This window comes from Camelus dromedarius, unplaced genomic scaffold (assembly GCF_036321535.1).
Source record: "Camelus dromedarius isolate mCamDro1 unplaced genomic scaffold, mCamDro1.pat HAP1_SCAFFOLD_114, whole genome shotgun sequence".
NCBI lineage: Eukaryota > Metazoa > Chordata > Mammalia > Artiodactyla > Camelidae > Camelus > Camelus dromedarius.
The window spans coordinates 4,439,974-4,465,402 of NW_026989787.1; the positions used below are offsets into that span (position 1 = coordinate 4,439,974).

Below are 25,429 nucleotides of genomic sequence, written 5' to 3' on the forward strand. Positions count from 1 at the left end.
ATACTCAAAAGGCAGGATAATGGCTGTTTTTTCATTGCAAATACATTTTTTCTTCGTAAGTGCAAAATACGAAGGTATTCAGCTAAATTTTGTATATCTTTATTCAAAAGGTGAAATTAGAATATAATCTCATTTTTTATTTTAAGGCTATATTTCCCATAAAAATTGGTATTTTTATCTGTAGGATCTTAATTGTCCATTCATTTGTTTTTTCTTTTGGTTTATTTTCTTTAACAGAGAGTGCATTTTTGTGTCTTGTTAAGAGTTTTTAATTCTCCTAACTTATTCCAAGAGACTTTCTCACACTGATAGTAAATAAGGGGAGAGGCCTTATAGTAACTGTGCATCTTTTCATGTAGTCAGGATTTTTTTTTTTTTGGATGACTTTTTTTTTACAACTACCACTTGGTTCACAATATTCCCATTATGACAACTCAATAAAAAATTGTAATCTATTTACACCAAGATACTTATGTCAGCACAGTGCTTTTGCTGATATGATTTTACATTAGATTATAATATTTTATTTGATTTACATATATATAATACATATTTTACATATGTACATACATATATGAATATCTCCTAAATGCCATTAATTTGCATGGGGTGGTAGCTGGTAACATGTGATCTTTCTGACCATTGGTTATTCTTATGTGTGTCTAACGTACTTCTTAGAACAGATACTAGAGCATCACACCTCTCATTATACAGTATTTTAAAGGTTATATTTTATTTTACTTATTTTTAAACATTTTTTATTGAGTAATAGTCATTTTACAATGTTATGACAAATTCCAGTGTAGAGCACAATTTTTCAGTTATACATGAACGTACATACATTCATTGTCACTTTTTTTTTTTTGCTGTGAGTTACCACAAGACATTGCATATATTTAACATTCCACACATGAGTGATCTCATATGGTATTCCTCTTTCTCTTTCTGTTCTGCTCCACCTAGAATAACATTCTCCAGGAGCATCCATGTCTCTGCAAATGGCGTTATGTTGTCAGTTTTTGTGGCTGAATAGTATCCCATCATATAAATATCCCACATCTTTATCCAGTCATCTGTTGATGGACATTTTAGGCTGTTTCCATGTCTTAGCTGTTGTAAACAGTGTAGAGAAATCAGCTGAAAACCTTATGGGGGTTCCCTTGTAACTCACTCTGTTTTTCTCTTGCTTCCTTTAGGATCATTTCTTTATCCTTGACTCTGGCTATCTTGATTAGGATATGCCTTGGTGTGGGTATGTTTGGGTTCTTCCTGTTTGGGACCCTCTGAGCCTCCTGTGCTTGGATATGATTCCTTCTTTAGGTTTGGGAAGTTTTCAGTCATGAGTCCTTCCCATACATTTTCAATCCCCTTTGTTCTTTTTTCCCTTCTGGAACTGCTATTATGCATAGATTGGCACACTTTATATTACCCCGTAGGTCCCGTATATTGTTTCCATTTTTTTTTTATTTGTTTTTCTCTCAGCTGTTCTGATTGGGTGCTTCCTGTTGTCCTGTCTTCTAGATCACATACTTGTTCTTCTGTATTTTCTAGTGTGCTTTGCACAGCCTTTAGGTCAGCTCTCATCTCAGACAATGAGTTTACTACTTCTACTTGGTTCTTCTCTATAGTTTCTATTTCATTTTTGACATATTTTATATCCCTAAACACTATTTTTTTTTAGTTCCTTCAGTACTTTGATCACTCTTTTTTTGAAACCTTGATCTAGTAGGCCATCAATGTCTTTTTCCTTGATCATGCTTTCAGGGGATTTCTCTTGATCTTTTAATTGGGAGTGGTTTCTCTGCTTCTTCACATTGCTCATATCTCTCTGGCACCGTGGCTTAAGGAGTATCAGTTACCTACTTAACCTGGAGATGGTGTGCCCTTAATGATTTGATTGACAGGTCTTTGTATCTTCCCTCTGCTTCGTGAACTCAGCTTGCTGTTTCATAGGTCTTCTGTTGGCGCCCTCATCTGTGCTGCTCTCAGTGGCTGTTGGGTAGCAGATTGTGTCCCCTCCTAACACTAGGTCAGGAGCTGAGCTCTTACCCGGTGGGCGGGCAGGTCACTCCCCCTCCTGATGCCACAGTCAGATGCTGTGATCAGGGGGAGGCAGGTGGGCAGATCACACCAAGTCCCAGCACCGTGGTCAGGAGCTGTGTTCCTGCCAGGAAGGTGGGTGGCTGCCCACCTGCCCTCTCCTCGTGCTGGTCACTCTGCTGCTCTGTGCAGCTGCCTGCTCTGCCTCGGGTAGGCGGTCTGTAGGTGGGCTCGGGGAAGACTGCGGAACAGCCCCACCTATTCTCTGTGCCAAATCTTAGCTCCTTGTTTCTCTTGGCAGCACAAGTTCTCTGAGGTGTCAGGGTAGAAAGATCCTCTCTGCCTCAGGCTATAAACAAGTCTCAGTCCTGCCTAGGAGGTTGTGGAGCCCCCACGTGCAGATTCAGGCCTCAGCCCCGCCCCTGCCCAGGCACTATGCACAGGAGGAGATGGTAGCTGTGGCTGAGCCCTGCCTCTCTTCTTGCGAGATGTGCCAGTAATGGCACAGGTCTGAGGAGACAAAGGCTACAGCACCTCTCCCCCCAGGGCACATGCCTGTTTAGTTTTGTTTACCTTCTGAGTTAAAATTTACCTGACAATGAAATGTATAAATTAGGCTTTTGAGGTTCATCCTTGTATCAGTTGTTGATTCTTTTTTATTGTTGAGTAGTATTCCATTGTTTGAATATACTATCATTTGTTTTATCCATTCTCCTACTGATAAATACTTGGGCTTTGGATATCTTTTTTTGCAAGCAAACTTTTTTTTTAAAGAATGCAAATATAATATACATGCTTAAACGTGAACACATCTTAAGTATACAGCTCAGTGATTTTTCACAAAGTAAACACATCTATGTAACCTTCATCCAGTCAAGAAACAGGACATTGCTGTTCCACTTTGGGTTTCTTCCCAGTTACTACGGCACCCCTTTGATGGATTCACCATCCTAAATTCAGCCAGCATGGATTGGTTTTTTTGCTTTTGAAATTTTTGGTCCCGTACTTTCCACTCAACATTATGTAAGATTCATCCACTAGTGTTTTCTGTAAACTAGTATATTTTTTATTGCTTTAAAGTATACAATTTGTATGCATGTGCCACCACTTATGGTTATGTATTTATTGTTGACAAGTATTTGGGTCATTTTCTATTTGGGGGTATAACAAATAGTGATTATGAGAATTTTCTGGATGTCCTTTGGTGCTCAGATGTAGAAGTTTCTGAAGGGTACACACATGGGTTACCCTTGGTAATAGGGTGTGGGTGTGTGTGTATGTGTATGTGTGTACATATACACACACACACACACACACATATATAACTTTCATTCAAAAAGCCTATTTCCAAAGTATTTGTAAGAATTTATATTCCCGCTGGCCATGTGTAAGAGTCCCCATTGCCTGCTGCCCTCACCAATGCTTCATATCACTTAACAACTAACTATTCTAGTGGATGTCTAATGGTGTTCCAAGTGTGGTTTTAGTACATATTTCCATTATTACTAAAGAGGTCAGCCCCTTTTCATAGCTTATGTGGATTTTTTTGTGTGTGTGTGAAGCACCTGTTCAATTATTTTTCATAATTTAATATTGAGGTTCTGCCTTTTTCTCCACTGGTTTTTGTTCTTCATATGCCCTAGATACAAGTCTTTTGTTGGATATAGGTATGGCAAATATATTTTCCCACCGTGTGGCTTAGCTTTTCACTTTCTTAATGGTATCTCTTGATAAAAATAATTCTTAATTTTACTGAAGTCCAACTTAAAACTCTTATGTTTAGTGCTGTGTCCTGTTTAAGAACTCTTTGCCACTTCAAAGTCATTAAAATATCTCCTACACTATTTTCTAGATGCTTTATTTTGGTGGGGGATTAGGTTATTTATTTTAATGGAGGTACTGGGAGTTGAACCCAAGACCTTATGCATGCTAAGCACACATTCCACCGGAGCTTTACCCTCCCCCAGATGCTTTGCTTTATGTTTCAAATATATTAGATTTATAATCTATCTAAAGTTACTGTTCATGTATGGTACAGGGTTTAATTCAATGCTGTTCCATTGGTCTATATGTCTAACTTTAGGTAGTTATCACATAGACTTAATATTGTTTTATAAGTCCTTTAACATTGTTCTTTAATATCATCTTGGCTATTGTTGGCCCTTCACGCTTCTCTATGTATTTAGAATCAGCTTGTCAAGTTCTACAAAAAAACAGTAACAACAATTAACTGTTGGGGATTTTGATGTGCACATATAAATCTTTGAATCAGTTGAAGGGGAACTGACATCTTTAAAATGCTGAGCCCTCCAATCCATAAAGTTGGATTACCTCCCCTATATTTATTTTTATCACTGCTGTAACAAATTATCACAAATTTTGCAGCTTAAAGCAACACAAACTTATTATTTTATGGTTCTGTAGTTCAAGTCAGGAACAGGTATCATTTGGCTAAAAATCAAGATGTCAGCAGGGCTGTATGCCCTGTAGGTCAAAGGAAGAATATATTTCCTTGTCTTTTCCAGCTTCTAGAGTTCACCCACATTTCTTTACCCATGGCCCTTCCTCTATCTTCAAAGCTAACAGCTTTACAGCTTTCTAATCCTTCTTCCAAAGTCTTATCTTTCTGACCACAGCTGGGAAAGATTTTCAATTTTTAAGGACTCCTGTTGTTAGACTAGGCCCATGTAGATAATCCAGGCTAATCTCCCTATCTCAGAGTCCTTAACCTGATACATCTGCAAAATCCCCTTTGCCATGTAAAATAACATATTCACAGATTTCAGGATTAGAGCATGGATATAGGTAGGGGTCAGTGTGGTGCACTATTCTGTTTATCAAACTGTTTAACATTTGACGCTTTCTGACAAACGTACAAGATAGAAGATCCTGATCATGTTTAGAATGCTTCCTCTGCAAAATATTGAGCACTGAGTTTATTTGAAAGGACTGAAAATAATATTACCACAGGAATGGTTTCCTAATTCTACTGACATTTACTTACTTTATACTTAAATACCCAAAATGGTCAGCCAGGAGTGGGATCTTGGCAAATAAAATAAAAGTATAATTCAAGCTTTTATCACTGAATTTACTAGCTAATTCTATTTTAGAAACAGACAGAAAATAAAACAATTTAGAGTAAGTCTGATTACTTATATATTAAGTGAAAATTAAGTTTTAAAAGCATGTCTGAATATGGGATAAAGTAAGCATCATAAAATGTAATGTTAATATTTAGTACCTGCAAATCTCAAACTCCCAATTTATAAACAAGTTCATACTGTATAGCACAGGGAACTATATCCAATACTGTTTTGTAGTAACTTATGGTGAAAAAGTATGAAAATTAATATATGTATGTTCATGTATGACTGAAGCATTGTGCTGTACACCAGAAATTGACACATTGTAAACTGACTACATATATATATACTTGAAAGGGCTGAAAGGACTATATATACCAAGAAAAAAAATTAGATTGATAACCAACAAAAAAATCTGTCAGTAATATGCTAGAAACACAGACACAAAAGAAAATCTCAGGCATACATCTGTTTATAGAGTCCTAGAAAAAATAGTGCCTATGCAAGTCCCTGATAAACATGAGAAAATAGGAAAGGCAATATAAAAGTTCAAAATGCTTTGCTATGTAAGAGCTGCAAGGTGACTCAGACACAAACTTAAGTGGTCAAAATGTTTATATAATTAATGATAACTTAAAGTAATTGAGGACATCATTTTAAATGAGATAAAAATAGCTGCTCAATTTTCATATTACTAAGCAAGTCATTTCTGTTTATAGTAGGTTTATATTATTTTTATATGTATTTATATTTTATAAAAACATCAACTTAGATCCTGGCTGATAACTGACAGTGGAGCAACTGATTGATTTAAATGGGTATCATAGACTTATCAGATTTCATATGCTTTAAATATACATTAATTATTAGCTGTCAGGAAGAGTTCAATTTTCATTTATTCTAACATAGCTGTGTCACAGGCAGGTTACTCTGTATTTACAATGGAGGATCATGATAGATATAAAGATATCAAGCCTTATTGATCTTCATAGGGGTGCTTTTATAAGAAAAGGAGAATAAAATAAGAAAAATCTAAAATACTACCTTTTTTATAGTGTTCTAACAGTTTTATCTTGTTTTTATTTTTTTACTGAGTTATAGTCCGTTTACAATGTTGTGTCAATTTCTGGTGTACAGCACAATTTTTCAGTACTTTACGAATATACGTATATTTGTTTTCATATATTTTCCCCATGAGCTACTACAAAATTTTGAATATATTTCCCTGAGCTATACAGTATAAACTTGTTTATCTATTCTATAGATACGTGTCAGTATTTACAAATCTTGAACTTCCAGTCTGTCCCTACTCACACCCTGTAAAATACTATTAAATCAACATATATTTATGAAGAACTATGAAAAATGGGAAACTATAAGTTGTTTCTTTAAATTGGAGCAAAGAGAACTACTTTAACTGGAAAATAGTTAAAATCTGGCAAGTTTTATGATTTCATGTTCACCCCTGACAGCTTTTTTTCCTCCTTTCTCCTTCAATCTTTTTTGGACCTTCTAAAGAACTAAATTAAAAAAAGAAAAAAAAAAAAAGAAAGAAAGAAAGAATAAAAGAAAATTAAGAAACAGATTTGCATCTAAAATAACCTCCTAACTGGAAAGATTGTATACTTTGTGAAAAATTTACAGCTGCCGACTTATGATCTTTGTCTCTGTCCACACTGCCTTACTTGTTAGGAAGGGTCTTAAAAAAAAAAAAAAGTAAAGAAAAATAGCAAATTATAATGGCTTTTACATTTTAAATTCTTTTCTATGTGTCTACAATCTGCTCTATCATGAGTTATTAAGATAAACATTATCAGCTATACTCTATTTTCCTATCATGCACATTGTGACTCTGAGAAGCATGCACGCTCTAACTTACCATCTGCAGGTGGTGTACAGGTTAATGCAGTTCTTTTGACAATATATGGTTTTGTAGTCTAGTTGTCTAGCTACTACATAATGGAAAAGATGTAGAACTACTGGTACCACTGCCCTCGGTCTCTGTCTTTTACCTTAAACATACCTGGAAAAGTAGATTCAAAAACTCATTGGCAAGAACATTTTTCACACTCCAGAGATGATATTCCTCTAGAGTTAAGATGGCCATTCTGAAAGAGAAACAATATTTAAAAATATCTTAAATCTTCATCTTCTTATATTTGAATAAAATCTGTTTTATTAAACTTGCAATGGTCATTTGAAAGAAAACTAATGATTTAACGTAGATGCTATGTGTTCATCTGAAAGTAGGCCAGCAAGAATAAGTTCAAAAGTAACCAAACTCTGAAGTAGTCAGTCACAACGTGGGCAATTTATCACCAAAAATCTTCTTCCTCCAGTAAGACCTGGGAAATAACTCACAGTATCTTCTGGTTCAAGGTGAAGTTTACTAACAGAACCCACAAAAGGTTCTGGTTAGAGAAAAAGGACTATTTACTAACTTTGAAAGCATCTTTCCAAACTCTCTGGATTATGCCCTTTGACCCTAACAATTTTCTAAGATCTTCTTTAAAACATCTGGCAATATTATTAGACTTCTTAAGAGATTTAAAAAAACTAAATATATATAATAAATGAGTATCTATATTAACATTTCCTCAAAATAAAATTTAACATTACTTTCACAAGTTGAATAAAGCAGTATTTTTTTTTTTTTGGTGTCAAAGTGTACCAAAAATTACATTTATATACAGTAGACAATATTTCTTGGCAGGCAAAAATATAACCAAATGCTTCTTACTTCATGTTTTGAACAATCACCTTAACAATCCTAGATGAATAATAATGTTCTTAGCTTTTATTATTTAATTATATTTTTATTATCTAATGATTTATTATTTAATGATATTTAATATTTATTATTGATATTCATGTATTCATTCAATATATAATACCATGTATTATAAGAAAAGATTTTAAAGCACTATGATGGTAATTATTGGCTTTCATGATGCAACTTCCATAAAAGTATATTAACACCAATGTAATGGTACAAAATAATGGGTAATATTGTCACAGTCTAGTCACCAGTGAATATGGGTAATAGGTTTGGTTGAAAGGTCCAAATTCTATTCTAAATTTTTACCATTTCATTATTATGGTTACACAGAGATGGAGCAGCTAAATGATCTTTTTTTTTAATGTTCAAAAGTACAGCCATAAGAAGAAACACGGTCTTACATAAAAATAGACAGCGATGATAACCTTCATACTTATCAAACACCCAGAAAAAAGGCAATGGAAATTGTATCTCTACATAAGGTATTTCCTAACAGAAACTTTCCTATGTTTCTGTTTTCATATATACCAAATAGAAATGGCTATCTTAGTTTTGGGCAGAAAAGTAAATGAAGACGGTTATCTGAGTTGCCAAACAAAGATCAAGCCCTGAAAAATTCATTTCTATTATTTATTTCTGTTGAGTGTCAGTTAATAAGACTATGATGATTTCTTCTGGATTTGTGATTGAAAAAAAAAAAGTTACTTATTTTTCTAAGCCTGTAGAAGACCACTATGGTCTACATCCTACCATCTGCTACTTGGTACATGTCAACATTTGAATAGAAAGGGTCAAATTAACTCATATGTGTCTCACATATATGGATTATCTTCAGTTTCACAGGGATACATAGACATTAAGGCAAACCTATTATAATATCTTTAATAAATGTTGTGAAACTAAAAAAAATTCAAGGCTTTATTCTTTGTAAAGTACATGCTTGTTTCTGCTATTATACACTTATTCTGGCTGCTATTAAAAAACTTAGAACAGACCCTCCCCAATATTATTGAAAAAAAAAATTTAAAACTATATACACCACCCAGACTGAGATAAAAAATAATTTCCATCATCCCAGATATCCTATGGTCCTTCCCAGTTAAATGACCCATCTCCAAAATCACTATTGTAACAATTATTAACATGAGTTGTCTCTGTTCTAGAACTTCGTATAAATTGAATTGTACAATGTGTTCTTTTATTCTGTGGCTTCTTTTGCTCAATATAAGCTTTGTCTTACCATAATGTATTAAAATGGGAGAAGTAAAGATTATAAACTACAGATGTCAAGGGCTGTCTCTACTTAATTTTTATAAAATGCCTAGCTTATAAAATATAATGTTTTTATGTAAATAACACTTAATGGAGTTGTTTAAAGGTGGAATGCGCTTTCCTTAGGGACAACTTGGAGGTATTGTAACCACAGGTCCAAATAAGCATTTAGCAGGGATGATGTAGAAGAGATTCAAGTATGTATATGTAAGGTATGTATACCAATTCAGAATATAATGTATTTTTAGAAAAGAATAAATTAGTCTCTGCTAGACTCACCTTTGTGGTGTCATGTGCATTCTATGTGTCTTCTACAATGTTGGATACATCCACATGTAATTCCTTTAAAACCAGAAACCCAAATCAGTAGTTAGGATAGAGAAGGTATCATTTTTATTAGCCAGTAGCTGAAGTATAAAGTATTTTCGGTCAACTTTTTTTTTCTTTTTTTAATTACAGAAATAGATTGCTTGTTTGCCTTAAAAATTTATGACAATTTTCCAGTGGTTTCATTTTTTTAATATAATACATTCAGCTTATTAAATTTTCTAAGGCAAATTCTCTTCCCAATTTTGCATCTTTGGCTCTGAATATTTTGAGTAGCATAATATAGAACCTAGAAGTAGTAAGAAATCTTTTTCTCAACCTGTTTTAAAAAGTTCTTCACTCTATGTTCCTGTTGGAAGTTTACATTCAAGAAGATGTATACAATCAGACTTTACCAGGGTATCATCGGTGCAGTTGTCCTTCCAGACCTCTAAATGTGCAACCACGTGTCTCTCAGTTCAACCCTAGAGAGAACTCCATCACCGTCAACATCAAATACCTTGAAGCAAACTAAAGAAAAGAAATTCTTATGGAGGGAAATTACTTTCATATTCTGAAGTATAATACATTTTATTACAAGCTGCCCTAGTAAAATTACTTAGTTCCTCAATTACATTCTGGATTAAGTTCTTATTTGGAGGAGATTGTGTCATTAAAGTCCTTTGAACTTGTAGGAATTCCTGTACACTTCACAAGTCTCTCTCCTTATATCATTAGCCAGCTTAGAGAACTCTATCCTTCACCTAAATCTAAAGTTAAATTTCTTGCAAACTGAAAAAGAAGGGCCAAGTTACTATACAATATCTCACAGATTTTGAGAAGGTAATTCAAGCTTTTAAATTAATTTCTAATATTTAAAACTGATCACTTCAGAGTTGATTCTTACAATGTTGAAAATATTCCATCTACATTAAGAATCAACAAAAAGCTGGTACAGTCAGCCCCCTGTATCCATTGGTTCTGCATTCACAGGTATAGACAATAGATCAAAAATTATATATATATATATATATATATATATATATATATAAATTTTCCCAGAAAGTTCTCAAAAGCAAAACTTGAATTTGCTATTCACTGACAACTATTTACATATCATTTACATTGTATTTACAAATAATTACATTGTATTAGGTATTACAAGTAACCTAGAGATGATTGAAAGTATACAGGAGGATGTGCATAGGTTATATGCAAATACTATGCCATTTTACATAAGGACTTGAGCATCCATGGATTTGGTATCTGAGGGGGTCTCAGAACCAATCCTCAGCAGATAATGAGAGATGACTGTATAAAGATTTTGCCTCTCCAGTATAATTAATGTGCACCCAATATTTTTGCCTAAGAACAATCTCAAATCTTCAATGAAGTTTATATACAACAAGCTAAAAATCCGAAATATCAGCACTTTGCTAATTAACATCAATATCAGCAAAATTGCTCGTTAGTCTAGTTAGTTAACTTCCACTAGTCCACTGGCAAAAAATAAATTAAAAAAAAATTTAAGACAATAATTAACCTCAATTGAGAAACAAAGACTTCAGCCTCTTTAATACCAGAAATTTAATGTGAACAAATAATCTATCACAAAGCCAGGTTAGAGTAATGGTATACTATCAGGGAAGATAAAAGAAATCTAAATTTTTAAGATTAAATAATTATCTAATTCACACACCTGTGTGTGTAATAATTATGTATTAATTATGCTATTAAATTAACTGAGTACATTACAGTACAACATTACTAAAGAATATTGAATAAGTATCATACCCAAAATACGCAGTATTTGTGAAGCTGTATTTTAGAAATATGCAGAGATAATGACCCTAGTGAATATATAAGAATTAGGTTCCAATTAAATGTAAACTGCTGCATTTTTCTAACCAAATATGGTTAAGATTTATTAATGTAATATGCTTATAAATTACGCTATAATATTTTAGCTAGGTTTAAAAGTTAAATTTAGTATTTAATAAAATTGTTTTATCATAAATTTAATTTTGCTAATATCAATATAAACAGTGCTAGAAAATAAGTTGGAATTCAAGTTAAGCAAGACAAATTTTCTATATAGACTACCAGAAAATATTTTCTATATGCTTAACATTTTCAAACACATCATGAATGATGTAGTTCATTTATCATGAATTGTACATTCATCTGGAAAATCAACCATTATTAATAACAAAGATCTTAAATTACTCCACAGTAAAAAAGAATAGATGATTGAACCTTTACACTGACCTCAGTAAAACCTCAGCAAGAGATTGCTATTTGCCAAAGGGATGAAAATTCAAGCCTTAATCAGATGACTTTTTACATGAATGGATGCTAATTTTTTTCTCTGTATAGCTTCCAAATTTTGTGATGTTTAACACACTTTCATTTCTGTCTTTCAGCCAGAGGTCCTCTGCAACAAGTTGATAACCCACAGGATATCTCCTTAAAATCTATGTGGCTGTCATGATTTTCACCAAAAGCATTAAATAAACCTGTAAAATAGGAACACAGAATAAATCACAGCCAACAAACTTCCTGTTAATAATGACATGCTTATGAAAGGAGGCATGAATCGCATAAACTGACTTAGTTTTTAAAAGTTATCAGTAGTTTCCACTGTCTTAGGAAGTTTTTTTTTTCCCCCCTGGAATAATTATAACCAAAATTTAACTTCCTAGAAGAAAATACTATCATTTAGTGTTTGGTTTTGTCTGCCTACCTGTCTCTATCTTATATTAATTCCAAAAGTCAAAAGTGATTGTAGAATGTAAAAAATAAAAATATATTTTAAAAATTTAACTGGAAAAAAGTCAGAGACCACAATTATCCTAATTTGGAAAGACTAAGAAGAAAAAAGAAAAAAGAAGAAGAAAAGTTGAACTCTATCAAAGATATACTGTGTTGTTATTAACAAGCTTCATACAACTCCTTCATGAAGCAAAGAAAACTAACACACTATATTATAAGAGAAAGAAATTCTGTACTGCAGTCTTCATTGTACTACTTAATCTGTATACATAAATATATTAAATTTCAGAAATAAAGGGCAATTTATAATCTAATCCTGTGGATTTTAAACTTTTCATAAAAAATAAATGGAATCATTTTGTTTTCAAATGAAATGATTTCTTAATCTCTAATTCTAAAAAGGTAAAAACATAACTGCACTGCTGAAGTGGAAGCCCTGTCTGTTCTAGCTCCCCTAACAAATATTTCTAAAACACACTAGAAACCTGAAGAATACAGACTATTTCAAGAATCTAATTCTGTGCCCTCAAAGAGCAGAAAATTGAAGCTAAGAAGTAGTTAAATGACTTGCTAAAAGTAAGAAATTTTTTTAAAAAGGTCTGAATCAGAAGCAGAACCCAAGCTTTCAGATTTCAAATACAGTTTTTATGATTATCAGCCACAACTACTCCTTGTAAACCTCATTTAATATATATATATATATATATAGAGAGAGTAGTGAAAAGTTTAGAGCTAAGTGAGGACCTTAGAGATGGTCTAGTCCAGTGGTTTCTTAATTTTTTAAGGGTGGGGGAAGGATACAGCAGTGGAACCTTCTTCTATATAAAAGAAATACAATAGACACTACTCAGCTGAGGAAGAGGTGAGGTCACGTGTGGAAGCTAGAGCTTTGCCTATTTAGTGTCCACCACCCTGACCTTGCACCAGATGCTGAGGCACCGCACTGGAGCACAGTTTCATAATGATTGTCTTGGTCAAACTGATTTTATATATGAGAATATTCAGGTGCAGAAAGGTAAACCGACTTACACAAGGCTCCAAAGGTGGAACAAGGCTCACGTGTTTACCAAAGAACATTTGTAGAAAATAGAAGGATTCCCACCTTCACTCAGAGATGGACGAATTGGTGGTGAAGCCAATGGGCCAAATGTCTCTAAATCAAATCATCCAGTTCGGGATTGAGCCCTCAGTAACCAACAGCATTTCTCCAGATGAATGATGTCTGATTCCTCCACTGACAATCAAATCAAAAAAGATTATAAAATCTCACTCTTCTCTTCTGGACAATTAATTAGTTCATCCTGATAATGTAACTTCTAAAGATACATTTTAATTTCCCAGTTAAACTGTTAAAAAACTACCTAAAACAAAAACTCTGAAAGACAAATATATTGTACCTAATACAAGTGGCATGCAAATTAAATTCAAATTAACATAAAAGAGGCTTTAAAATTGGAAAAAAATTTGCAATTTCCCATTAAGCAGGCTGTTTAATTCCAACATGTAAAATAATAAACTAAGATATTTATTTTTTGCTTCCCACACTTTTATCTATATTCACTTTGGTGATTTTAATCTCTATCTTGGATTTGAAAATTCTTGATCATAGTCTCTCCTGGCTACACAGGTAACACACTAATAGCAGAATCTCTGTTTGATTTATCCTGTCATTATGGTAACCACTTACACATTTAATACTTATTAAATAAATGTACAAAGGGGATAGACCTAAGCTTCTCCTTCTTGGTCCTAAAATTCTTACTACCCCTCCTATAAAGGCAGGAGCCTCCTCTGTAGGACAGAGTGTAAATGTATCTCCTGAGAAGGATTCCCCAACAAGGGCTGTCTTTACAGCATGCTTTTAGATAAGATGTTTTTATGGGACATTTCAATAAAAGGATCAAGGACCTAAGCTTCCCAGTATGGTGGGAGTTGTGATGGGCATGGGAGGATGCTAACTTGGGAGGATGAGATGTTAAAGACACTAACAGTGAAAAGGACAGGGCAAGATGAAGGGCGATTGGGGAACAGGACCACAGAGATGTGACATCTACTTCCCACTGTCATCTAAGTGATACCTACTTGAAAGAAACATTTCTAGAGTTAAATTCTATAATAGGGGGTTATTTAAATGAAGCACACATATTCTCAATGAGTAGATCACCTAATTTTTAGAGATTCAGAGTGCATTAGCATTTTCAGAGTACTTTTTACATCAATAACTAGTATTTATAAATTCCTGTGTGCTAAATAAGTATGTGGAATTATTTCCATTTTGCTTTTAGACTTACTACAGCTTAACCTATTCACTGCACTGATACAGAGTAATTTTTCTAATGAATAAAAATGATAATGTACAAACTTGTTAAAGATTCTTTAATTTCTCCATCACCAGATTTATGAACATTTAGGCCTATGTGTCAGGCCCCGTTTCTTACCAGCTTTTTCACCAACACCTTACAATTAGGTTATATTGCATTACCCAGAGGTCAGGAAATGTTCTTTCACACATCCATGTCTTTATTAGGTCTTGTGTCCTCTGAGGAGAAACCTTCTCCCCAATTTCACATCTTTCCATTTTACAGCCTAACCACTAATCCTTCTGTGAACACCTTCTAATGCTTTCCAACCTCACCAGCTACCCCAGGGTCTTAGCTTCTCTCTTCCGCAACTGTCCTCCACTGTACATAGTATCCAATATTCAAGTGAAGTATGAGTCCTCATTTACAGGTCTGTGGCCTCTCTAGATTACAAAGTATTTGGATTCAGTAACCTTGTCCTTTTATCACTGTTGCTGCTAGAATTCATTTCATAGGACCTGATACATAGTAACCACACAGTAAATACTTGCTGAATGAATGAATGAATAGCCAAGGCAATCTTCACAGCCAAGGCTTCCCCATCCCAGCTCAGTATTCTTTCTGTTACATCAAAGAGACTCTGCCCCATGAAACAACAGACCCTGCACATTTTAACAAATGTATACAATTATTAGGAACTATTATTAGAACAGAGACTAGCACTACTGTTCTCATAGTTATGTCACATAAAAAGTGTATTAAAGCTCGTTCTGATTTGTTATTTATACAAATCAGCTATGTCTGTCACCAGTTTAAATATTAGTAATTTAGAAAACAAAAGTTATTGACTTATCTACTCATCAGAAAACATTATGACAAATCTATTTACATACCTCTTTTGTCAGTTTATATACCAACTGGAAAAGAAGAGGTGTACAGTCAACTCTGAGGGTATAATTGCCTGCAAAATAAATAAGAGAGTATTTTAATACCTCCAAATGGACTTCAAACCTGTATTTAATTCTAACTTTATTTTCTAATTATAAACAAGATATAACAGATTTCAAATTGAAGGCATCATTCCTGGAGAATTAAAAATAGGGTGGACCCTACAGATTATCATATTCAGTGAAGTATGTCAGACAGAGAAAGGCAAATATCAAATTATATCACTTATATGTGGAATGTAAACAAACAAAAGAATGATACAAATGAACTTATTTACAAACCAGAAATAGATTCACGACATAGAAAAGAAACTATGGTTACCCAAGGAGAAAGGGGGAAGGGAAGAGAGATGTTAGGAGTTCAGGATTAACAGATATACACTATTATATATGAAAAAGATAAACAACAAGGACTTACTGTATAGCACAGGGAATTATATTCAGTATCTTATTATAACCTATAATGGAAAAGAATCTAAAAATGTATATGTATATGTATATGTATATGTATATGTATATGTATATGTATATGTATATGTATATAACTGTGTAACTTTGCTGTACACCTGAAACTAATATTATAAATCAAATGTACTTCAGTAAAAACAAATAAATAAGATTTTAGAATAGATAGATAGGTAGGTAGATAAATAGACAGACAGACAAACAGTCTGGCTAAAACTAAAACACAAGGTGGAAATAACTCTTCAGGAGCCAGAGAGGCTGCAGCACACACTCAGGATAGGAGGCTGCAGAGGCGGACTCTGCTGCTAAGGCCGCAGCTCCTGCAGTAACACTAAGGGCCATTGCTCATTACGGCAGCAGTACCTAGGGGTCTTTGGCAAAGGAAGTGGTAAGGCCATAATGTTCATGTTTTTATTCATTCATTCAATTCAATATCAAGACTTTAGACTAGAGCATGTCAGTAACTAACATGTGTCCTGTGACACTTACCTAGAAATAACCATAATATGATGAAAGCCTACAGATGCACATGCCACATGTCAGGGTCAAAAGGAAGTCTGTAGTGGGTGCTTATTTCAGAGTTGGTCCAATACATACAGGAACTATTTCTGTATGAAATATTTTACCCCAACTTTTAAAAATAGCTCCACAGGAAGAATGTCAAAAGTACTAAAGTTTTAAGTAGTAATCCAAGATAGGCAAATGGTAAATATTCTAAAGAAATTAGGATCAATAGCTTAGTTATGAATCATATTGATTCATTTGAATCATAATAATGTTCTCTCTGGTAAAATGGAGAAACGGAGGTATTATTGAGGCATCTCATAGAAAGAGGATAATCCTAGTTTATGAGTTGGAGTTGATAGACTTAAATACTGGTATACTATTTAATGACAATCTGAAATAAAATTTACCTTCTGTGTATGAGTCTGCATTGATATATGCAACCTCTCTCTCCTGGAGTGTTTTCACATTCTCCTGTAGTTGAAGCAAAGCAGTCACTTAACTCACAGCGTTTACAATTGTGGAAATACAAGCAAAACAAACAAATTAATTCAGTAAAAGAGTGGTTTGCAGGTACCATTATAAATCAAACGCCTATGCCTTTGACCATAATTTTAAGAAAATGCTATTAACTGCTTGATAATATTAATGCAATTAAAACAAGAAAGAAAAATATTAGTGATGCTGTAGCCACTTTTCATAGCAACAGCACGGAGACCCAGAGGAAAACTGCCCCTGATCCCCTGCACCATAATATGAAGGGGGAAGGCTCGGAGATGCTCAGCCTCACCCTGGATCTACTGGAAGAGAACTGCTCAAAGTAAGGCCTGGAAATCTGTACTTTTAAAAGGTGTCCCTGGCAATCCTTACAGATATTAAAGTATGAGATCCCTTGACGTTGGGGATCCAAGTAACTTTACCATATTAAAAGTGAGGAAGTTGGAAATTTGATTTATCAAGAATTTTTTGAAAGAGAAGATATTGATGAAAAAGAAAAAGAAAGGAGGGGAGGATAGAGAAAAAACTAGAGGGAGAGAAGAGTGGCTATTAGGACAAAGACAAGACATTTCTCTCTCACACATACATGCACACACGCACACACATTCTAGAAAAATACAGCAGAAGAAGACTAATGCCATCACACACATGGGAATATGCAGAGAGAACTCTTTTCTTCTCTCTGTTTCTCTCTCTCTCTCTCTCTAACTTGCTACCTTATAAGAGCAGTTACAGTAAAAACATTTAAAGCTGTGAGTGGTCATCCCACAAATGAGAATTCTCACCTCTGCACTTGGCCACACGGGATAGATGACAGCTGATTCTGCTGCAGAGTTTCCATTATGACAGAGCTACAGTAGAAATAAAAAAGATTCCTTAAATATATGTAAAGGTAAATGTGCTGCTGAATATGATCAAGAAGCTAGTAGAAAATGGGAAACAATATTCAAATTGTCTTTTAACTCACATGAATTTAAATTAATGTAAGGCATATTATCTTGTATCTTGGATTTATTTTATCTGTATTCTAAGCTGCTTAAATTATAGAAAGACACATGTATTTCTATATACATGTATTCACAAGAAATTACATATTTCTAAAAGTAAATGACCTTAATGAATAAGATCTGATTCATCTAAATAAGTGTATTATGAAATGCATGTTCATAACACCAACATAATAATAAGACTTTGCAATATACATGGAATCAAATGTGATACAAGTAACTGTGATTTTATTCCCATACTTATTTGATTCATATTATTATTTTAAAGTATGCAGAAATGAGTCAGAAGGAAAGCATTTTAAAAACCAGACACAATGATAAGAAAGATATGACATTCTTCAAATCAATTCTATAAAATTTGGACTCATAAATGATGAACAAAACAGAGGATAGTCACAGGAAAGTGCTTTTTGGTGCACCTGCCTTTAAAAAAAACACACAAGCCTACCATGACCATGTAAGAACTTAGAGTTACTGGACAGAGAGCCTAAGGGAAGAAGACGAAAGAAGGGGGCCTATGAAAGACACTTTAAAATAAAGCATTAAGAGCCAGTGACAAATGAAAATTAATCATAATTGAATTAAAAATAAATCTTTGAAATTTTAGAGTAATTCAATTTACAAAATCATTGTATTATACTTCCCAATCAGGCACTTTTGTAAATGGTAAAATATACCTATGGTTACAATTTAGTACGGAATCCATAAAGGAGAGACTATAATCAGAGTATAGTCATCTTAAAAGAGCATGTTGTTTTCCTAGATAGAAGAAATCCAAGGAAACTGTAAAAACTTGAAAATTAATGCCAAGGATCTATATCAGATTTTCAATAAGCTAATTCACTTGTCAGAAGCAGCTTCCTAGGTTTGACTATTTTCTGAGCTTACAGATTTTACTTAATTATCACAAAACAAATACAAATAGAAACTAAAATATTTTAAAAATAATGAAAAACTTGGTTTGTACTTAGTAATTAAGAGGTTGTTCTGTTTTACCAAACTGATGTAAAAGCAAAAGCAAACTCTATTTCTTAAATTTTCTTGAGTATTTATCCAAATTAAAACAATATCAGGTAATGGAACACATCTGTGATTACCCTGAGATACATGTTGACCAAGAAGATACGTTTTCTGTCTTAGTTACCTCAGCCCATTTATGGAACCCAGAAGTCCAAATTTTTCTGCATCCCAGCTGGCAAAAATGGTAGTTCTTCTCGGTCTCCAGCCTGTAATCATTGTTAACATACATGGTTAGGTACATCTGCCTAAAAACAAAGGAAAATTCACTCAAGTCACTTTCTGTCATCACTTGCCAAGGAAACATTATTTACCTCTACTAATCAGTTTTCCAAAATTCTGGACAACTTCTTATAAATCAGCAGTTCCACTGGTTAGGTCAGTACCTCCAAATACCCAGAAGTCCTGATGATCTCCCAGAATAACACACCTGTTTGGAAAGGAAGGCATTCAAAAGAATGACAACTTAGAATGTATTATAAAGAGCAGTAATTTATGTTTTTAAATTAAACTTCCTCCTGCTTGAGTTTCCTTCATAGAAAACCATCAAGGTAGTGTCTCCTTTTAGAATTTACCTTTTTTCCCCACATTTAATTATATCACATCAACCAGGAAAAAAATATTAAGAGTTGATTAAAATTTATCTTCTCTTACTCCTGTAATCTTTGTAAAAACAAAATGTTTTAAGACATTTTAAAAAATTCACCAACTCACCAAGTTTCACAGATCCTCAGGTAGTTCTGATTACATCGTAAATGCTTGTGATTTTCTTGATGTTATGAACATGCATTTTAACCTTCCTAGAATTTCACAAAGGGAACAAATTACTTCACATAAAGCATTATGTCTAACAGGTTCCTTCCAATATTTTATTCTAAGTCTCAGAAGTACAGAAAACTGTTTAATAGGATGATAAATTCCCATATGCCCACCATCTAAATTCAATCATTGTTAATACTGTTGAACTATTTGCAAGCGAGTTGCGCAAATCATGACAGTTCTCTCCTATGTATTTAAGAATGCACCTTACAGTGAGATTAAAAAAAAAAATCAGTATTTTATATTTTTCCTCCCTCATAGCTCTATTGTTGGTATTTATTTAAACTTCAAAATCATTATTCAACGTGAAAAAGAATCTTGTTCTTAGCAATTTAAAAAAAAAAAATTGTGTATTTGTCCATTTAGAGCTCAAATCAATTAAAGGATATAAGCCCCAGATGCTTTTCTTGATATTTTGACCAGGGAAAATTTCTGTTTCTGACTTTTCTCTTAAACTGTTACTGAAGCTACATACTCTGTTTTCCTTGTGTCTGTATGTGTCTGTTTATAAATCACATTTTTCATTGTGTACCTCTAGAGGGTATTAATACATGAGATAATAAAGTCTATGTTAAAGGAACTCAGTTCTAATTGAGTTAAATAAACACTTTTTAAAAAATTCTTATAAAATAAAACTGAACTTCTAATATCTTAAGAGTTTTGAAATTTTAAAACAAGCTTCTTACAGAACTTATAAAATACTTGCAGAATCCAAATTCACATTGCTAAGGCAAATCATTAACCAACAAGGCTCATTTAACCATTTTAGTTTAATAAAAACAGCTATCTCCTCTCTGATTCATCAGTGTGAAGTTTCCCTTTCCCTCTACATTTCAAGCCAGTCAAACTAAAGTTCTGATCATGCCATGCTGTTCCCCAACCCTGCACAAGCTGTCCTCCGCAGCTGGCGTTTACTGCCTGTCTTGATTCTGTGGAAATCTTAGTTTGTGTAAAATTAAGCTCAATGAGCACACGGTCCGTGGTCATGCCTCCTTAACACCAGTGCTGTCCGGGGTTAGTAACAGTAACGACTATGCTGGTAAGCGCACGGGGCCATGTAGCAGTTAAGCGTTCACCACTGTGACCATCTAACCCACCCCCACAGAAGTGACCAGTGAACTTCGCTCCTTCCCCTCTTCTCTCCTACTCCTTCCCTTAAGTTAACCTAGGGTTTTGCATGCATAGCGTTTTGACAGTTATCTGAAACACCGTTTTAAACCCTCAGTTGAAAAGGGAAGACAAAATGTTACACCTGGCCCGGAGAAGGAGAGGGGTGGGTAGTGGCCCAGAGGAAGCCGAACGGGACGGGGGGCCTCGGATCACAACACAGCCCCGTTCCTTCCCGAGTTTCGCAGCCGGGAAAGCAGAGGCCTGGGGCCCGGACCGCCTCGGGCCCTTCGGGGGAGGCCGAGGGAGGGACGGAGACCCGCGCAGAGCTGTGGAGGGGCCCGCAGGGACTTACCGTCTGTGCAGCGGCTCCTGACCCACGGTGGACGGGCGGCGGTGGCGGTTGAGGCTGCGGTGCCGGCTGAGGGGGCTGAGGCGGCGGCAGCTGCGGTGCCGGCTGAGGGGGCTGAGGCGGCGGCGGCGGTGGTACCGGCTGAAGCGGCGGCGGTACCGGCTGAGGCGGCGGCGGTACCGGCTGAGGCGGCGGCGGCTGCGGTACCGGCTGAAGCGGCGGCGGCTGCGGTGCCGGCTGAGGGGGCTGAGGCGGCGGCGGCGGTTGAGGCTGCGGTGCCTGCTGAGGCGGCGGCGGCTGCGGTGCCGGCTGAGGCGGCGGCGGCGGCGGTACCGGCTGAGGGGGCTGAGGCGGCGGCGGCTGCGGTGCCTGCTTAGGGGGCTGAGGCGGCGGCGGCACCGGGTGAGGCGGCGGCGGCTGCGGTGCCGGCTGAGGGGGCGGCTGCGGTGCCGGATGAGGAGGCTGAGGCCGCGGCGGTACCGGCTGAGGCGGCGGTGGCTGCGGTACCGGCTGAGGCGACGGCGGCTGCGGTGCCGGCTGAGGGGGCTGAGGCCGCGGCGGTACCGGCTGAGGCGGCGGTGGCTGCGGTACCGGCTGAGGCGACGGCGGCTGCGGTGCCGGCTGAGGGGGCTGAGGCCGCGGCGGTACCGGCTGAGGCGGCGACGGCTGCGGTGCTGGCTGAGGGGGCTGAGGCGGTGCCGGCTGAGGCGGCGGCGGCGGCGGTGCTGGCTGACGGGGCTGAGGCGGCGGCGGTACCGGCTGAGGGGGCTGAGGCGGCGGCGGTACCTTGTGAGGCGGCGTCGGCTGCGGTGCCGGCTGAGGGGGCTGAGGCGGCGGCCGCTGGAAGGACTTGAGGGACTCGAAGGCCTTCGCCAGCTTTTCCAGGGTCGCCATGGCGGCCTCCCGCCCCGCGGGGACAGCCCACGGAGTCGCCAGGCCGACTGGCGGCTCCGGTCAGCAGCGGTGGCAGTTAACGGTGCTCGGGGCCGCCAGCAGGTGCGGACCCCAAGCGCGCGGCCATCTTGGAGCCGTCGCAACAGCCCCCGCGGCCCTGCGTCCTGCCACGCTCCGCCGGTGGGGCGGGGCCGGGCCGCGGGATTGACAGCCGGAGGCAGATGCCTCCGCCAATGGCTGCCGCGCCCGCCCCTTGGGCCCAAAGAGCCGCCACGGCTGCTGGAGTCACTTCTTCCCGGCGAGGGGCGAGGGGTACTGCAGGGAGATCGGGAGGGCGGTTCGGGGGAGGGGTTGCGTGGCACGGCGAGGAGGGTGGGGAGGGCGGGGTGACTTGTGATTGAGGGTCTCTCTCGGCGAGGGGCGTCCCCGGACGACGCCTAGCGGGTGGCGGGGAGGCGGGGCAGTGGGCTGGGAGCCCGAGAACCCCGCGGGGCGCTAGCCCACCCCGCGGCGCGGGCGGAGGGCCGGCTCGCCGGACAGCCTGCTGTAATATGCTGACTGTTATATATTTGGCCTTACCCTTGTTAGTTGCCTCAAATCACTCCTTGTTCACCTTCATGATCATTACCATAGATATACGTCTTACAATCCTCGTACTTACTATGTTCCCTCATGCTACAGGGCCATACACATGCTATTCTCACTCTCAGAAATAATCTTTTACACATCAATGCCCTACTCCCCTCAAGAGATTTGCCTATCTAATTCCAATCACTCTCAGTGCTCAGCTAATTTGTGAATTCATAAAGCCCATTACATTAACATAATTTCTTAACACCATGTCATTCTCCTTTATCACATTATTAAAGTATACGTTATAATAACATAAAAACTCTTCCATGCATGAAGGTAGATATTAAACAATTAAGTTCACAGTATAAAGTTGTAAGTACATATACTGTATATTATGAAAAATGTTAAGGAATAACATACTATAGTTAAGTGCATTCATAATTTTTCATAGAAATATGGGAATATTTATTCCAAGTTGGATCATCACTATATGTGTGTGTGTATATATGTATATATCTCTCATCCTTCATTCACATTAAAAGTTCTGATAAAATATTGCCAACAATTAACTTTTATACCCCAAATTACCAATAAAGGAATAGGAAAGAAGGGAGAAAAGAAGAAAGGAAAGAAGGAAAGAGGAAGGAAGGAAAGAAGGAAATTGAGGGGTTTTAGAACTCTTGAGATTGAGACATATTAGATAAAGACTCAGATGTGTACATTTATATATGATAATTATTTTCCTGAAATTATATAAAAACACATAAAGAAAACTGAAAGCTAAATATAAAATTATTTACAACCCAAATTTGAGGTTAATTTATATCTTCAATTGATATGCATTTTTTAAAATTTAATATTACACTGTTCCATTGCTATAATATAATCAAATTCATAAACAGAAAACTATATATGATATATACATCCTCTCACCATTTATAACATCTCTGAAAGCATTTTTGAAGTAGAATATTTTATGTTTAAAGTTTTTATCATTAGAAAGGCTTAGAATGTTTTCACACTACTAGATTTAATTTACTTCATCGTATAATTTTTTTCCAATACATGAGAAATAATATCTTACATGGTTTTGATTCATTCTTTAAGCAGTTTGTTAATATTGTGTAATAAGTGAATTCATGGAATATTGTTATAGAGTTAGACATTTTTTGTTTGAAGATGTCATCTTTTGTAGTATAATAATAAGGCCATTATTTTAGGAATGTGAAGGAGTCAGACATTGCTTTTAGTAAAAACATCACTCTAAAGGGCATATTGGCAATAGCAGCATGTGGTTAAGATCATGTCAATTTTTTGTAAATCTTTAACAAATTCTGAAATCACTCTGGTTGCTTACAAATTTATAAAACACAATTACTTACAGGAAGAACAAGGCTATAGTCACTGCATGACAAAGGAATGCTGCTTAATAAATAAGTGAGGAGAAGAATTAAGTTTAATTCAAGGAAAGCAGCATTCTTAAAATATTTTGAATTGATTTGAGAAACAGGGATTTTATGATTATTTATTTAGTAGAGTTTATATAGACATTTATGTGTGTGTGTGTATCCTTCATCTCTGTATCAATTCAAATAAGATTTTGCCAAAAAAATAAACTTTAGAGCAAAAAATACCAATCAAAAAGAAAGAAAAGAAGAGGGAAGGAAAGCAGGAAGGCAACTTAACATCAAAAAATTTCATCATTATTTAGAGTAAAGATCTATATCAACTAAACATGTGTATTGTGACCTCCACATTCCACTAAAACTTATGCCATTTACCTATAAATATAAGCTTCTATTTGCTTCTACAATAAATAATACATAAATTTAATGAAACTGCAGCTCAAAAGAAGGAAATAACATTAGAAATTCAGTCATCCAGTGCAGTTGCTAAAGTATGGGTATGACCTGACTCTTAGCAGAGAACAACCAAGAAAATGTGCCAAACTGTTGGATACCCAGATCTGTTCCCAGGGCAGGGAAATAGGCATATCAACATAAGTAAAAGAATATACCATGTTTAAAGCTTAATTATAATGCAAAATAGATATTTATCTATATCTATTTCAAAATGTTAAATTTAAAAGTGGACCAGAAAAAAATATAAACAAAATTACTTCTCTAGAGAAAACAAAGAATAGCCTTGTCTTCTTCTATTAAAGACTGACTAGCCACAATATATTATGGAAATAGCTATAAAGCTTTGAGGAAAATATTATAATTCTATAATTGTGTTACCACTAAGGTTGTTATGTTTGTAGTTCAGCCAAAGTAATACTAAGACATTCAAAGAATCAGAAGGAATGGTAACTATATATTTATCCTAAAAAAATAATAGTAATTACTAAGAAAAGGATACATTTTTTAAAATGTAAGAAGTAAGACAAGATTATATAAATGCTATATTAAAGGGTATTGAATCTACAGGTAGACAAAGTGAGGATCACGTCTATTTTGAAAATATTTCAAAATAAATGCCAATAAATAAAAATAATTCTTAAAATGATATTTCAGTCTAACTTGTTTGATTTTGTAAATGCATGTTACTTTATATCAATTTGCATTATTGATTATTATATGGTTAATAACACAGATACAATAAAAAGAAAATGTATAAAAAAGTTGAGATAGCAAAAATAACTTTCTTTTCTAATATTTACAAATAAAAGATTTAACAGTGAATTTTTAT

The 25,429-nt window shown here is 35.9% G+C and overlaps 1 protein-coding gene and 1 long non-coding RNA gene across 2 annotated transcripts in view; one reads left to right on the top strand and one right to left on the bottom strand.

Moving 5' to 3' along the window:
* The window catches only part of LOC135320726 (uncharacterized), a 45,461-nt gene that overhangs the window by 807 nt on the left and 19,225 nt on the right, over positions 1-25,429 (top strand). The window lies entirely within an intron of this gene.
* LOC135320733 (serine/arginine repetitive matrix protein 2-like) lies at positions 707-22,784 on the bottom strand. The gene is made up of 13 exons (XM_064483814.1): positions 22,779-22,784; positions 21,275-22,602; positions 19,708-19,793; positions 19,308-19,423; positions 19,121-19,202; positions 17,755-17,820; positions 16,882-16,945; positions 15,449-15,516; positions 13,358-13,489; positions 11,752-11,999; positions 9,900-10,014; positions 9,457-9,519; positions 707-7,234 (listed from the first exon to the last, which is right to left on the bottom strand). The coding sequence occupies exons 1-3, from the start codon at positions 22,782-22,784 to the stop codon at positions 19,724-19,726; spliced, it is 1,404 nt and encodes a 467-aa protein (XP_064339884.1). The 3' UTR covers positions 707-7,234; positions 9,457-9,519; positions 9,900-10,014; positions 11,752-11,999; positions 13,358-13,489; positions 15,449-15,516; positions 16,882-16,945; positions 17,755-17,820; positions 19,121-19,202; positions 19,308-19,423; positions 19,708-19,723.

What these genes read in the sequence shown, in the direction of transcription:
- LOC135320733 (XM_064483814.1), bottom strand. An exon ending in CAGGAGCCGCTGCACAGACG is followed by an intron (nt 19,794 to 21,274) that starts GTAAGTCCCTGC and finishes GTGAAATTCTAG; the next exon opens with GAAGGTTAAAATGCATGTTC.